Here is a 17331-nt window from a genome sequence, read left to right as displayed (position 1 = left end):
GGATGACTGTTGCTGAGGGTTATCTAAGGACTTTATAATGCATGTGCGCTTATGTGAAAGTTTAGGTTTCTGACCATTATTTGCCCTTTTAAAAATATTTTTTTTTTGAAGCTGGGATATACACCTTATGTCAGGGTAATTTTGGTTAGCCTGCATTTAGAAGCTAACAAATCCTGTTAGGGTTGAGGGCTGTGAGGAGGAAAGGAATTCTGTCACCAGACTGCTCAGTGGATATTTTGTAGGGCATCATAATGAGATGTTGTTGTCCTCTAACATTGATACAGATTTCAAATGTTTTGGTTCTTTTAAAATTTAACCTCCACTCTGAATTGTGTTTGTTTATTAATACTTGCTTTTTATATATTTCCAGCATTCATATACTCTTTCACCTTTCACTTTAGACAAAAACTTTGCTAGGAATGTCTGTATTTTTCTGTGCAGTGTTGTTGTAGCCATGTCAGTCCCAGGATATTAGAGAGAGACAAGGTGGGTGAGGTAATATCTTCTCTCACCAACAGAAATTGGTCTAATATCTACCATGTCTCTCTTTTTTTCTAAACATTCTTAAGTCTATTGGAGGGGGAGTCTTGGGTCTATAAATCCTAGCAGCTTCACAAGGGGGGAGCCCTTACGAGGTACACAGGAGGGAGAAGGAATATTGTACTTGGCCAGGTGGCCGCTGACTCCACTGCTAACTGCAGTTTCAATCAACTCTTCTATGGAAGGGAGCTTTGATCCTGCAGACCTCTCAAGGTCCTTAGCGTTTAGTGTTCTATCCTACAGAGTTTAGGAAATGAGTATGGGTAGGATTTCTCAAGGTGTTCTGGAGCTGGTGGAGTTTGGGTAGCAAGACTTGGAAGCAGTGCAGTGTACTGCAGGACATTGTTTCTGTCCTTCCTGCAGGCTCCCGTCTCCAGTTAAGTTCTTCAGGAATGGGAGTGCCTATTCCTATAGACCGTCATGCTTTTATTTTCATCTTTTCTGTTTATCTTGGAATTTCTTCCATTAGACTGCACCTATTACTTCTTTTGAATGCTATCACAAACCTTTATCTAAAAATACCATCAGTGCAGGATTCTTACTTCTGGGTTCTAATTTTGTAATACGAGAATGGTGAAATTCCCTCTGGTTGTAAGTCAATGAGAATGTGATAGGAACATTTGGAGCATTTATACTCAGCAGATGATACTGTGTGGTGATCAGTGGGGAACCTGGTTCATGATTAAGGCTACTATTATGTCATGGAAGTCACGGAATCCATGATCTCCATGACATTTTCTGCCCTGGAGCTGGAGCTCCCAGTCAGCCCTGCCTTTGGAGCTCCTAGCCCCCAGTCTGGTGGGGGGACCCTGCGCAGCTGCCCAGTGGTGGGCAGCCGCAGCCAGCGGTTGGGGGACCCTGTAGTAGCCCAGCCCCAGGGGCATGGGAACCCCGGAGTGCCCATGCACTACATCACTGGGGGACTCGGGAGCCCCAGCAGCAGTGGGTGCTGAACCCACCTACCCGTTTTGTCAGGATATTTTTAGTGAAAGGCTACTGTGAATTTTTATTTCCCATGACTTTTACTAAAAATACCTGTGACAAAAACTTTACTTATTCCCACTTACTATTGCCATCAAAGATTAAGAGACTTTGAGTTAAGGAAGTTCTGTTTGTTTTTTGATAAGGAGTTAAAACTTAGAAGCAGGAATCCTTCAAGTTGGTGTAATCAAATAAACAGAATTTCAAGCAAGTAATTTTCCCTTTATTACTAGGTATAATATGAAAGGTTCACAGAAGTTATAACTGTTTGGTAAAAGGAGCTTTGTTTAAAATAAGCATTTATTTTATTGTATCAATGTAAACCACTACACTTGCACAGAATAAATTGATTTTCTGATCACTTTACAGAAGGATCCATTTGATCCATTTGATCTGAATGAATTGCTTCAGGAATTACCAAGAAAACAGAAGGAAGTGTTATGGGAGAGGCTGACGCGTCTATTAACACACATTTTGGTAAAGAACCCAGTGGAAGGATGGCAAAGGATTGAAGATGAAAGTGATGATGATATGGAAATAGAGGAAAGTCCAAAAATGGTAAAATAAAAATACAAAATCTTCCAATATGCTATTCAAGATGCTGAATACTTTGAATTAGGATCTTCTATCAGCAGATGTATCCACTTAGAGATTGCACAGAATTGGTTTGTACAACTTCCAAAAAACAACTTGAAGTTTTTCAGAGTTAAAGCTCTTTAATCTTTTCTTGCTCTCTTTATAGTCTGGAGTTTTGACCGTTTCTGAGATATACTTAAGTGACACTAACCTTATATTAATTGATCAAATGTTGTTATTACAAGTTCAGTCTTTTACAAATTCAGTGTTCACAGCAGGAAGCCTACCCGCTTTTCTTGTCAGTTTCACAGCTTCAGGAGGGAGCTGTGAAATTGACAAGAATGACAACCAACAGCCAATGTAAGTAACTCCTTGTCTACACTGACACTGCATCACCCTAACTACACCTGCATAAGCCTTACGCCTCTTGTGGAGGTGGAGTTATTATGTTGGTGTAGTAGAGCACTTACGTCGGTGGGAGCAAGGCTGTGATGTGTAGTGGTCCACAAATGATAAAAGTTAGAGAACCGCTGCACTAACACAATAATGCTTTACCTTATATAGCACATTGCATCTGAGGATTTAAAACAATTTAAAATAAGTGCATTAATCCACAAAACAACCCTGCTAAATAGATACAATTTCCTATCTCTCAAATGGGAATATGCTGCAAAGTTCGGATTGCAGACCAGGCTCATGGTGTAAATATAAACAAATATTTCTGTATTAGTAATTAAATTAGGAATTAAATAATAAAAGCCTTTTCTTTGAATTTAAATTTTGTAAAAGCTTTGTTTTTGCAGATATGAATGTTGTGCCACAATTGACTTGATAGTTTCCATTTAACATTGAACAAAGCAAGTGGATGTGTGTCCAGAACATTGTTTGAGCCACGCAGACTCATTTTCTGTAGCTAATGCTTATTTTCCAAAGCTGTTCCTTTTTTTTCTTTTTTTTCAGAATTATAGCCTATTTTGAAGCCTCTCGAGTTATTTATAAAGAAAATTATTTTTCAGTTTCCTTAAGATGAATTGTTTTTTAACTTTCAGAAACAGATGATAACTGTGATCCAAGGGGTGACAACTGTAGTTACTGCTTCGATACCTGTAGTAGATGAAAATGTAAACTACAAAGCTCTTCTAGAATGTGCTCTAATATTAAATGGTGGGTATTTTTCTTAATGTGGAGTGTTATATAGTATGCTGATTTTAGGCAGCACTTTAGTACACTGGTCTGCTGCTAATAGTTAAGTCGTCTTGTTTTTGTTGTGATTTGAATAAAAGGGTGTACTTTGGTGCCAAAGACACTGATATTTTGGCCTGCAGGCCTTATTTACTATGACAGCTTACTGTGAAGGATGGCATATCCTAATTTGGATTCCTTATTTCCTTCAAAAAATAAGTTTACAATCCATCCCATAAGAAGAAACACTGTTGTGTAATTTTTATTTTACATCCTGTTGGTAGACTCTCCTGTCCCTCAAAAACAAGTGAACTATCAATTTAAATACATTTGTTTCAAATCTTCATGTCCAACATTCTATGGGACAGTTACCATCTCTAAATGGAAGAGGAGATGAAGGTCTGTAATTTTTACTCCTACTATTTAAAAAGTATCAGTATGTTATAAAGATACAGAATTATTAGCCCTGAGGTGGGGAGGGGAGGAGTCAAAGATTAAGCTGATCTACATGGCATATTATCCTATGAGTGTCAAAATGCAAAATGAAGGATAAATTATTTCTACTCAAGAAGCAACAATTCTCCCTTAGCTGCTTTTGCCCGCTGTGGTGCCGTTTTGCAAATGAAGATTTTGTGCAGCCAGTGTCAATATGACACCTGTTTCCAATGGAGAGGCAAGATTGTGAAGTCAGGACTTTAGGGTGGGTTTACAAAGATACTTAAGTGCCTAAGTCTGGCCAGTTTTAGACTCTGCTGTGATTCACAACTCCCACTGAATTCTGTAGCCTCCTAAACTTACTCAGTGCCTAAATTTTCAGGGTACAAGTTTCCCTCTGTATCTGTTTTTCTACCTCTGGGCACGTGCCCTGCTGCCTAACTCTAGGAGTCGAGACACACAAAATCATAGGGTTAGAAGAGACTGCGAGGGTCATCTAGTCTAACTCCTTGCCAAGGTGCAGGATTTGTGTCTAAACCATCCAAAGCAGATGGCTATCCAGTCTCCTTTTGAAAACCTTCAGCGAAGGAGCTGCCACAGCCTCCCTGGACAGCCTGTTCTATGTCTCCCACTTAAGTACTGCAGTGATTCACAAACCACAGAAGATAGATGTTTGCCCGCCTAAGTCATGTGTGGGGCCCAATCCGGTAGGTGTGCTCAGAGATTGTGAATAGGACCCAATCCAGTAAACAATTTGGCTGGAGGTAGTGGTGAGGCCCACAGTATAGCTTTTAGCCCGGTTGTTAGAGCACTCACTAGGAATGTGGGAGGGCTGGGTTCAGTTTTACTCTCCTCTCCCAGAGGCAGGGAAGAGCATTTGGACAGGGGTCTCCACCTCTCAGGAAAGTGCTTTAACTACTGAGCTATAGGATATTCTGATGTGGGACACCCTTAATTTCTCCTGTTGAAGCCATTCCATTGTGAATAAGTAATGAAAGAGTGATTTGGCCAGAGAGAGAGAGACTCTATAGCCTGGGATATGGTAGACGCAGGGACCAGCCGCCCTGTTCCAATGATTTTTTTATTTATTCATCCAAAGTGGAACAGCATCAGCAGGAGAGGTCGAAGGAGCCCCATGTCAGAATATCCCATAGCTAAGTAGTTAGAACACTTTTTCCTGAGATGTGGGAGGACCCCTGTTCAAATCCTTCTCCTTTGGTAGAGGAGAGAGGGAAATGGAATATTTGTCTCCCACATCCCAAGTCAGTGCTTTGACCACTGGGCTAAAGCTATAAGATGAACAACTCCTTCCCCAGTTTTGTATGAAGTTAGGCGCCTACCTATGCCATTCTCACAAGAAACATCTAAGTCACCTAAGCTGCTTGACCACAGGATATGGGATCCCAGTTGTGAATCGCTGGTAGAGATAGTTTCTTCTCTTCAGCTTGGACTTAGGCTCATATCTTCATGAGGGTTGGGGTTTAGAGCACACTCCTCTAATCAGTAGCTCCCATTGGATACCTTAGGTGACTTGCTGCCTAGTATGCTGGCTTTTGTGAATCCCATTGTATAAGGCATCTAGGCACTTAATGTAGGCTTTGTGGATCGCTCTTGTTCCTGTTGTTTTTTAGGTGCCTAAAAGTTAGGTGTTGTGATGCTCAGCACCTAAATCTCTTTGTGAATCTAGCTGTTAGTGTATTGGTAGGCCAAGATCCTTGGGCCTACTGCTGCTCCTGTGGATCTGCGTCCTTAACTTCTCAGTGACTCTCAGTCCTATTTCCTCCCAGATACACACTGTTGCAGGTTCTAATAGCGAGACGACAATGTTGGGGGGATGGAGCCAGCCCAGGAGGAGAACATCCATACTAAGTTTTTCACTTTAATATGAAGGAGATGATACTGGCTGAAATGGTTAACTTGTCATGTTGTCAATATAGTACCACCACAGCTTTAACTTCATTAGAGTTATCGAGATTTTACCTAAAAATCAATAACATAGTAGGGGCCACATAGTCTTCTGCAAAGTGGAACTGGTTAGGATTATTCAGTTTTTCCTTGAAGCCCTCCCTTCAGCAACTTGAGCGTCAAAGTGAAATTAACAAGAATTTAGCTTATGCTCTGTTCATTTATGGAGCTGACCACCAACTGGAGTAAGGAAAGTTTTAGTATGTCATAATCTGACATTGCCCGTCTCATGAGCAGATATCCACCAATTTCAGAATTTAAAAAATTCTCCTTCACATAGATATAACTATTACTCCAGTGACTCTTTGGTCAAGAATCAAGGTACCATCTGGAAATAAATGTATCACCACTTAATTGTGGTTTTCTAGTACATTTGTGTAAGTTAATATAGTGCTAAGTATACTGAGTGTTTGATTTTAAATTATCTATGAGAGAGATTTTTTTAAAGTGTAGGGCATCTAGAATTCTAGCTGTGTGCTGGAAAAATAAAAGAGATGGGGGGGTTATAATTTAAAGATGTGTCCAAAACTAAGCTGTGCATCTTCATCCCCAAAATGCTGTACAAAAATTCACTAACTACCCCATGTGAGGTAGGTAAGTACCTTTATCTCTCTGTCACCATTAAAATGGGTGAATCTTATACAGTTCAATTATTGCTGAGCCAGTATACTCTGACAAATAGCTTAGAGCCTAATAGAACCATTTATGTAAACCCAAACAACTTATTTTTCTGTTTTGTGATTGGTGTTGTGGGCACCAACGTAGGAAGAGCAGAATTTTGAGGTAGGCATCATAAGACAGATGCAACTTGCTAATTGGCTGCTGTGCCACAGGAGTTTGAGTGTACTTGCAGTAAATAATTGCTTTGCACTCATTGTAGGTATTCTTTATGCATTATCTGAATCTGAAAAAGTCCTACAGGGTGCCATCCAGCAATTATGTGCTATGTGGTGGGAGAAAGGATTGGAAGGAAAACAACAACTGGGGAAAACAGCTTTTATTATGCTGCTAAGAAAAAGTCTGAAGAGCAAAACTGTTACGGTATGTTGAAGCTATGTGGATAACTTTATAATTATTATTGATTATCCAGAGTTCATATGTCTCTAATTGGTCTTCGCTGTCATAAAGGCCCCTAATATAATTTATCCAGCATATGTTTAAGGCTTATTGAGTCTAAAGGTGTCTCCAGTGATACCTGTCTTGCAGTTTGTGTTTTTAAATTTGTTGTAATCCGGTGTAGAATGAATTTAAAACTTGAATCCTTTTTGAAAATGATATCAAGTGATAAGTTAGCCGCCTCTTCTGCAACCTTTCCTGTCACTTCCTCTCCCCCAAAAAAGTTAATGATCAATATTCGTAGAGTGACTAATGATTTCGGGCGACTCAATTTTGGGCTGTCGTTCCTGAAAAATCTCAAAGGGGCTTTATTTTTCAGAGTACATGTGCTCAGCACTTGCCAGAAATTATCCTTTTTTAATTCAGCCTCATGCTAGATGAGCCTTTATTGTGCGATGTAACACGGGCTGTCTTTCTGAGGGGTCAGGAACCCAGGCTCTGCTAAGGAGAGTGAGCCAATCTAGATCCACCTCTGGATTGGTAATGGGATAAGAACAGCCGTATTGGGTCAGACCAAAGGTCCATCTAGCCCAGTATCCCGTCTTCCAACAGTGGCCAATGCCAGGTGTCCCATAGAGAATGAACAGAACACGTAATCAATCAGGTGATCCATCCTGTTGCCCACTTCAGCTTCTGGCAAACAGGGTACGGACACCGCCCCTGTCCATTTCTGATAATAGCCAGTGATGAGGCCCATTTTAACCTCCATTATTTATCTATTTACCTTTTGGATGGGGGCAACCCAATCTGGGCAAGCAGTATCAGATGGGGCTAACCATGGATTTATATAGAGGCATTAATACTTTTGTTTGTAGAGGAGCGGAGACGTCACCCACTGCGGCGGCCTCCTGCTGTGTGTTTATGGGAGTTAGCTCATGTCCATCTCTGGAGATTCCGCTCTGCAGGCTGGTGATTGCTTCTGTCCTCTGGTCCCCCGTGTGTGTGTGCTCCCTAGACCCGATGCCCTCTCTCGTGTGGTGCCATAGACCCTGTGTCTTCTCAGTTCTTAGGGCCTCCCCCTTCCCGCGTGTTGGATCCGGTTCTCACTCACTCTTGTAGTTCCACCTCACGCACTTCCTGGTGATATCTAAGTTAGAACCGGCAAGGACCAACTGACACACATCGTAAACTCCTAAGGCCGTAGGGCCATCAATTTCCACTCTCAACAAGTTGACTACAGCTTGAGGGTCCACCACTAGGACAGACATTCACTTATTCTTCCTAAACCCCGTGTTGTGAGTGTAAAATTATAAACCGCCAATGTCGTCCCCCCCCATGAGCACTGCGGAACAAATCTCTCTCTCCGCTCAGCGCCACCTCGTTCCCACTCACTTCAAATAAGACGTATGTGGTGGTCGCAATATAGGTGGCAAGGGTGTCGGAAGTTATGGGTAATTCGTATGTACCTTATATTTTTAAATATCAGCAGGGCTTCAGCTGACTTTGGGTTTGTAAGAGTGGGTAGATAGGAGAGCTCGGGGGCTCGCATGGAGTGTGACGTGCCTCAAAGAGGCTGCATGGTTCTGCCAGTTTGGAAGTAGTGACTCTGGGGCTGATGCTGTGTGCCGGGCGAGATGTGCAGCGGATATATTGTAAATGGCTTGACCGGAAGATTCCTTGCTGGTGTCTTGGGGGGAGGCTTTGAACCCTTATTCATTTACTGTGACCCCGCTCTTGAAGTGTGCCGTAGGCTGAGACGTTGTGGTTGTTGAGCTTTCTCGGCAATCTCGGGCTGCCTTGCTATCTATTGCGTCTAGAGTGGGCTTACTGAGGCCTTTAGTTCCTTAGCGGCCAGGTCTACCTGCCCTTCGGTGTAAATGGTGGTCTTCAGATGTTGTGTGCTCATGTCGTATTCCACAGGGCTGACTGGGTTGGTTTAAGATAGTGGTGTTTCTGCTTACGGTGCTCGACTGTAGCAATGTGTTTTGGGTCGCCCTGAGCCCTTTTAAATCCCTGCTCCTGCGCGGGTTTCAAGGTACGCTCGCCTGCCCGCTAGGCAGCGGGAGATAAGCCCTGAGGTATTGTGATGGAAGTCCCGGCTAGCTGACCCTGGGGTGTGACCTCTATGGCCGGCGTTTGGAAAGGGCTCTGGCTGCTTGCAGAGTGGTTGGTGTTTCCATGTCGGGATTTAGAATGGCCCCTGCGGGCCACACAGTGAGCTCCACAAGACCATATGTTGTTTCATAGGCATAGTGGTCTTAGGCCCGAGCTAGCCTGGTGCGGCATGCTTCGCCTGCACGTAAAGTTCACTGTCCCTATCTTACATCAGTGGCTGGGGAAGCTTTGGCGAGGACTGGCAGCGGTTCAGACTGCCCCGTAGATGGCCTGCTGCAATGCCGATGTGTGACCTGATATAGATAGGCATCCTGAGCTAGTCGACTCAGTGTAGCTCGGAGTAGGTGTGTCTCCTCCTCTTGCGCCTTGTACTTCCCGCTCCTTGCCTTACCCTCGAGTGTAGATTAGCTAGTGAGTGTGTATTCCACCATGAGGTATATCCTGTCTTCCTTCATAGAGCTCCTATTATCTAGGTTCGTGTCGGGTGTACCTCTACAGAGGTAGAGGAGAGAATATCTCTCTTTAAATTTGTGGTTCTGCTCAAAAGCCTCTTCGCTACAGTCAGGGCCAGTCGCTGCTGTAGACCTCGGCTGGCTTGGCCACAGTGAGGCCTAACTTCCTAATCAGCAGGCTTCTTGCCCGCCAGCGAGTTCCTTCTCTCCTTTGGGTGTTGTTTTAAGCCTCGAGGGCAGGAGGCAGGGAGACTTCCTGCTAAGTCTTATCTATCTTAAGATGTATGCATCCCATCGCACTTTCTGTTTTGCGTATGTTCTACTACGCGCTGCACATTGAGGTGAGTTATTTTCAGAGAACTATCTGCAAGACTGCCAAAACTTCGTTATCTTGATTGATAGTGAGCACTATACGTTGGTCTCAGTCGCTGTGCGTACGCGCTTCTGTCTGCTGTGCGCGCGATGTGCATCTGCGCGTCTCATATACATTCTACGGAAGGCCTTGCATTTTGCATTTGATCTATTCGTGGTAGGTTGCGCCAGTGTGCACCTCCGTTCAGAATGAATCTGTCAGTGAGGGCTCTTCATACTGCTTACTACGCCGGTCTGGGATTAGCGACTTCTCTTGCTTAGTAGGTGTGTCTCGTTGGTATCATTCTGCAAATTTTGCACCTTCACTGTTTACCCTTCTTTCCAGACTTATACTTACGAATATGTTGAATGACTTTCCAGTACAGACTCTTGGGGGACACAACATTTATCTCTTTCATTTGAACTGGACCATTTATTCCTACTCTTTGTTTCCTTGTGTTAATCAGTTACCAATTAATGAGAGGACCTTCTCTCTTATCCCATGACCGCTTACTTTGTATAAGAGCCTTTGGTGAGGGACTTTGTAGAAGGCTTTCTGAAAATCTAAGTACACGATATCCACTTGATCCTCCTTGTCCACATGCTTGTTGACCCCCTCAAAGAATTCTAGTAGATTGGTGAGACATGAGTTCTCTTTACAAAACCATCTTGACTCTTCCCCCAAAAGTTATGTCCATTGATATGTCTGACAATTTTGTTCTTTACTATAGTTTCAACCAGTTTGCCCAGTACTGAAGTCAGACTTACCGGCCTGTAATTGCCCAGGTCACATCTGGAGCCCTTTTTAAAAAAATTGGCATCACATTAGCTATCCTCCAGTCATTTGGTACAGAAGCTGATTTAAATGATAGGTTACAGACTACAGTTAGTAGTTTTGCAGTTTCACATTTGAGTTCCTTCAGAACTCTTGGGTGAATACCATCTGGTCCTGGTGACTTATTACTGTTTAATTTATCAATTCGTTCCAAAACCTCCTCTAATGACACCTCAATCTGGGACAGTTCCTCTGATTTGTCACCTAAAAACAATGGCTCAGGTTTAGGAATCTCCTTCACATTCTCAGCTATGAAGACCAATGCAAAGAATGCATTTAGTTTCTCCGCAATCATCTTATCTTTGAGTGCTCCATTAGCATCTCGATCGTCCTGTGGCCCCACTGGTTCTTTAGCAGACTTCCTGCTTCTGGGGTACTTTTTTTGTGCTATTACCTTTTGAATCTTTGGCCTTCCTAATTATAGTTTTACATTTAATTTGCCAGAGTTTATGCTCCTTTCTATTTTCCTCACTAGGATTTAACTTCCACTTTTGAAGGATGTCTTTTTGCCTCTTGTTGCTTCTTTTACTTTGTTGTTTAGCCACGGTGGCACTTTTTTGGTTTTCTTACTGTTTTTTTTTTAATTTGGGATATACATTTAAATTGAACCTCTATTATGGTGTCTTTCGGTAGCTGAGCATTAGTTAATTAGTGAAGGAACACCTGGGCTTTATGGAGAGCCAGACTATAGAGGAAGTTTCTGGGGAGAGAAACTACCCCAGAACACAGATTTCCAGAGGAGAGCTTACAAAGCTATCTGGATAGGAAGGCCTAAGAGATTCCCTGAGTCATCGGGGAGAGACTAGGCAGTGGAGATGCCTGGGGAGTTACAGATGAGGGAGAAGGCTTGTTTACATACCATGGTTGGCAGTTGATTAAATAAACTAGACCCAGAAGGGGCATTATTGACTGTATACAAGCCCCCTTGAATTTATTGAAAGGCCACTAGGGGAAACTGAGGCAGAGGCATAACTGCAGTTCCATAACCAACGTGCTCCAGAGGCATGTCCACTCCTTTTGCTTAGCTGTCCATTGCTGATGAACTATAATTCTTAGCTCCCAGCCTCAAATCTCATTTTTAATTGCTTGCTTTATTTCAGTTTTATTCTGATTAATTTTCTTGGATGATTTTTGTCTGAATTGTGTTTTCTAAAGCACTGTGCACACCTGTGGCAGTACCCAAGAAATTGTTTCCTCTATCGTTAGTCTTATTTTTATCATCTCTTTATCATTCTAATTGTTTCTGTCATGGTTCATCCTACCTCTGCAACATTATCTTGTTTCTTCTCCTTATCCTAGTCATCTTTGGTTTCTTTTCCTTGGCTTCCTCTTGGACTCTCAGATTCACTGCAAGCCTTTTTTCTGTGGTTATGCGTGTTGTTTTAATTTGTTTCAATTTCCACGATATCAAGTTAATTAATGTTTTATGCAGTCTGAAAAAGTACCACTGCCTATATGGTACAGGACTTGTTCAGGTCCTGAAACTGAAGTGTGGTTGGCAGGAGAGCTCTTAGACAGTGAAGTCTAAAAGTGTAATTAGGTTTACTTTCACTATAGCATAACTGTGTTTTGTTTTGTTTTTTTCTTTTTTTTAGGGTGCAGATATACTTCGTCTGTGGCATCTACACCAGACGTTACTGTGTTTTGATTATGACCTAGAGGAGACTAATGAAGTAAAAGATATGTTGCTTCAGTGCTTTATGAGTGTTAACCATATTAAAAAAGAAGAGGTAAAACAGACATTTTTCCCACTGTGCTTTTACATATGTTTTCAAATATTTTAAATGTTAACTTTTTTTGGCGTTAGTCTTTTTGTCACATCGTGTTTGTGGAAGTACCAGTTCGTAACAAGTCATATAGTGGGCTTTAGACAGACAGTTCACCACTTATTGGCTCTTAGCTCCGTAACCTGAAATGTGTAAGAGTGAATTTTTGTGTTTTTTTTTACCCCAAAGTGAATCTTGTTTGTTTGTTTGTTTAGTAAAGATAACAGGATTTGGCCCTATCTGTTATCATGCAAATACACACATTGTGAAACAGGCTTTCCCTTGACTTTTGTCTCCTTCAGCACAGACAAACTGTTCTGTGCTTCAGGAATGTTGTCAAGAAAGGGAAAAAACACTCCAAAGTGAGTAACCTTCTTTAACCACAGTATAATTCTTACCCTCCTGATTCCATATCATAGCCCACTTTTGGAATTATGGAAGTATTATCAGTTTCTGCAAACTCAGATTTGTACTGCATTTGCCGAAGTCTTAAACCTGATCTCTTCACAGGGTATGTCTACACTACGAGATTATTCCGATTTTACATAAACCAGTTTTGTAAAACAGATTGTGTAAAGTCGAGTGCACACGGCCACACTAAGCACATTAATTTGGCGGTATGCGTCCATGTACCGAGACTAGCGTTGATTTCCGGAGCGTTGCACTGTGGGTAGCTATCCCATAGTTCCCGCAGTCTCCCCCGCCCCTTGGAATTCTAGGTTGAGATCCCAGTGCCTGATGGGGCAAAAAACATTGTCGTGGGTGGTTCTGGGTACAGCCTCAGCCCTCCCTCCGTGAAAGCAGCAGACAACCGTTTTGCGCCTTTTTTCCTGGGTGAACTGTGCAAACGCCATAGCACAGCAAGCATGGACCCTGCTCAGATCAAGACTGCACTCGTGGACGTTGTAAACACCTCGCGCATTCTCGTGCAGTCTATGCTGTACCAGGACCTGCAGAATCAGGACCTGCAAAACCAAGCGAGGAGGAGGCAGCTACTGCAGAGCGGTGACGACAGTGATGAGGACATGGACACAGAATTCTCTCAAACCGCGGGCCCCTGTGCTTTGGAGATCCTGCTGGTAATGGGGCAGGTTCTAGCCATTGAATGCTGATTTTTGGCCCGGGAAACAAGCACAGAGTGGTGGGACTGCATAGTTTTGCAGGCTTGGGACAATTTGCAGTGGCTGTGAAACTTTCACATGCATAAGGGCACTTTCATGGAACTTTGTGACTTGCTTTCCCCTGCCCTGAAACGCCATAATACCAAGATGAGAGCAGCCCTCACAGCTGAGAAGCGAGTGGCAATAGCCCTCTGGAAGCATGCAATGCCTGACAGCTACCAGTCAGTCGGGAATCAATTTGGAGTGGAAAAATCTACTGTGGGGGCTGCTGTGATGCAAGTAGCCAAAGCAATCATTAAGCTGCTGCTACGAAAGATAGTGACTCTGGGAAATGTGCAGGTCATAGTGGATGCTTTGCTGCAATGGATCCCTAACTGTGGTGGGGGCGACAGGATTATGGGTTCCATCTATCTTGGCACCGGAGCACCAGGGCACCCAGTACGTAAACCGCAAGGGATACTTTTCAATGGTGCTGCAAGCACTCGTTGGATCACAAGGGACGTTTCACCAACATCCACGTGGGATGGCCGGGAAGGGTTCATGACGCTCGCATCTTCAGGAACATACTCTGTTAAACGACTGCAGCAATTACTTCCAGACCAGAAGATAAGTTGGGGATGTTGAAATGCCTGTAGTTATCCTGGGTGACCCAGCCTACCCCTTGATGCCATGGCTCGTGAAGCCATACACAGGCAGCCTGGACAGTAGTCAGGAGCTGTTCAACTACAGGCTGAGCAAGTGCAGAATGGTGGTAGAATGTGCATTGGCCGTTTTAAAGGCACGCTGGCGCACGTTACTGGACTCGCTCAGACCTCAGCCAAACCAATGTCCCCATTGTTATTGCTGCTTGCTGTGTGCTCCACAATCTCTGTGAAGTAAGGGGGAGACCTTTATGGCGGGGTGGAAGGCTGAGGCAATCACCTGGCCGCTGATTACACGCAGCCAGACATCAGGGCGATTAGAAGAGCACACCACAAAGCGGTGAGCCTCAGAGAAGCTCTGAAAATGAGTTTCATCACAGGCCAGGGTACGGTGTGACTGGTTGTGTGTGTTTCCCTTGATGAACCCCCCCCCCCTCCCGATTGACTCATTCCTGTAAGCAACCACCCTCCCCTTCATTACCGCTTGCTTAAGGACAATAAAGTCACTATCGTTTAAAAAATCAGTATTATTTATTAAAAAGTCATTATAAAAAGAGGGAGAGAACTGACAGGTAGCCTGGGTGTGGTCTGAGAGGAGGATAGGAGGGAGGAAAAGGCACTAAAAATATTTCAAAGTAATGACAGCCTTTTAGTTGGGCATCCACGGGGTTGGAGTGGGCGGGTGCACGAAGCCTCCCCCACGCGTTCTTACACGTCGGGTGAGGAAGATATGGAACATGGTGAGTGGTGAGGATGGTTACACAGGGGCTGCAGCGGCACTCTGTGACCCTGCTGCTGTTCCTGAAGCTCCACCAACATCGGAGGATGTCAGTTTGATCACGCGGCAGCCCCAGCGTTGCATCCCGCCACCGTGATCTTCCTGCCTACATCTCTGATCTTCCTGTGCTGCCTCTCATTAAGCGGTTCCTTCTCGTCCTCACGTTCGCTGGCATCTTTCCTGTAATTTGATAATGTTCTTCCACTCATTCAGATGAGCGCTCTTCATTGCGGGTTATCTCCATGATTTCCAACAACATTTGTCTTGCGTCTTTTTTTTCTCCTCCGCCTTATCTGAGATAGCGTTAGGGATGGAGTAGGGAGGCTTAAAAAATTTGCAGTTGTATGAGGGAGGTTAAAAAGGGAGAGAAGTATTTAAAAAATAAATTTTACAGACATGGTTATACTCTTTCACAGTGAACAACACTTTCACCTTACATAGCACATGTGATTTCACTACCAAGGTCCATTTGCATCTTATATTGAGTGCCTGCGGGTCTGTGTTACGATCTTACAGACACAACCCGAGCAGCAGAATTAGCTTGCATGCGGCTATGATAAGCCATTGTCTTTCGCTTCTGCAGCCTTCATATCGTGCCCTCCTTTCCCAAATACAGCCAAATGCTTCTGTTCATGCTGCTTCTTTCCTGTTCACATGCAGGCAGCAAACCACCACACCACTCCAATTCTATGGATGATCGCTTTACTCTCCCCCCCACTGCATGGCTGGTATCATGGAAAGTCACTGCTAAGCACCTCCTTCCCTCCCCCACCACGTGGCTGGTAGCAGGGAGATCCCTGCTAGCCAAACGTGAAAAAGCTCAGCGCCATTTCCCCCACTCTCCTCCCCTGCTTGGCTACCTGCAAGGAAGGATTCTTTTAGCAAACAGGCAAACAGCCCAGTAGGAATGGCCATCTCTGTCCCTTAATTAAATTCTGATATTCAACTAGGTTACCATGAACGATATCACTCTCCTGAGGTAACAACAGCAAGAGATAAAGAACAGGTGTTGCTTGAACGCCAGCAATCACCGGGACATACGCAGCTAGGCTTTGTCATGCAATGATACCACAGAATCTCTCCATATAGCGATCGGTTACAGTGACCTCCCATGCGTCCATGCTGGAGCTCTTTTCGATTCTCAGAGACTGCATTGTTACCTGTGCTGATGAGCGCTGGCCATGGTCACGTTGCTGAGTGAGCCTCCACGCTGGCCAACAGGAAACGAAATTTCGAAAGTTTGCGGGGCTTTTCCTGTCTACCTGGCCAGTGCATCCGAGTTCAGATTGCTGTCCAGAACGGTCACAGTGGTGTACTGTGGGATACCGCCCGGAGGCCAATACCGTCGATTTGCGGCCACACTAACCCTAATCTGATATGGTAATACCGATTTCAGCGCTACTCCTCTCGTCGGGGAGGAGTACAGAAACCGGTTTAAAGAGCCCTTTATATCGATATAAAGGGTGTCATTGTGTGGACGGGTGCAGCATTAAATCGTTTTAACTCTGCTAAAATCTGTATAAATGCATAGTGTAGACCAGGCCTCAGTGAAGAATTGTTTTCAGCTGTAACTTTTTACTTTGGTTTGCACATTAGGGAATATTGAGGTCTTAGAATGCCATAGCATGGACTGAAACCGATATATATTAAGCCAATGGAGAAAGTATGGTAATGAACTAGTTTTATTCTGGAAGGGGAGGAGAAGCTTTTTTTTTTTCCTAATATTACAGCAAAAACAGATTCTAAATTTGTAACTGTCCCCTTGACTTAGTGCATTCAAAGGTATTGAAAGTCTGAGAACCGTGCTTCCTTGGTCACATCCTATGCTACAGTAACTAAATATAATTGTATGAATTAAGGGTAATATTAGCCATGTTAAATAATTTTGTTGCTCTAGTTAAGTAGTTTCTAAATGATCTGGTTTACTTTAATATTGCCTATTTATATATGGACAATAAAAGCATTGAAAACTAGCTGTTATACAAATGTGTAAATCTGCATTATCTTTCAGCAACAAATCAACATGTATGCTTGTTTCTCCAGGTCTTGTTTTTTTTAATAAGGTCTTTACTTGTTGCTACAGACCTATTATTTCATAGACAAACCACAATTCCAGTTTTCCTCAGGCTGAAATATTTTGACTATGGAACAAATCTGTTATTAAAAAAGACTTTAGAAAATCACCACTATGTGCAAACAGTTTCTCTGCCTTTTGAAAGATAGTGCATTAATGTGGTTCTACACCTGACTTAAAATTTTTATTCTGGGGCTCTTAGAACCAGGTGAACTGTACAGTACCTGGAGAACTTAGCTTGAATTTGTATATAGTTCTTAGCATATTGGGTTCTTGATCTCCAGTCTGAGTCCCTAGGCACTACTGCAGTACAAATAAATACTAAGTAATCCTTCAGTTATACTAGGAAATAAAAATGCTTAAGAATCTTACAACTTTTCTTAAACAATCAGACTATCACTTAAATATATGCAATTTTTTTTCTTTAGGAAACATTACCTGTGACCTTAAGTTCTTTGAGTGC

General features: G+C 43.1%; 1 protein-coding gene across 1 annotated transcript in view; it reads left to right on the top strand.

The window, feature by feature from the left end:
* Nucleotides 1-17331, top strand: part of NCAPG2 (non-SMC condensin II complex subunit G2) — a 151570-nt gene that overhangs the window by 13611 nt on the left and 120628 nt on the right. Inside the window, exons 3-6 of the mRNA XM_032806344.2 lie at nt 1891-2079; nt 3147-3261; nt 6560-6720; nt 12084-12218. Of these exons, the coding sequence (XP_032662235.1) occupies nt 1891-2079; nt 3147-3261; nt 6560-6720; nt 12084-12218 (600 nt within the window). The remainder of the gene's footprint in view (nt 1-1890; nt 2080-3146; nt 3262-6559; nt 6721-12083; nt 12219-17331) is intronic.

This window comes from Chelonoidis abingdonii, chromosome 2, assembly GCF_003597395.2.
Source record: "Chelonoidis abingdonii isolate Lonesome George chromosome 2, CheloAbing_2.0, whole genome shotgun sequence".
Lineage (NCBI taxonomy): Eukaryota > Metazoa > Chordata > Testudines > Testudinidae > Chelonoidis > Chelonoidis abingdonii.
This window is presented reverse-complemented; position numbering and strand designations above follow the sequence as displayed.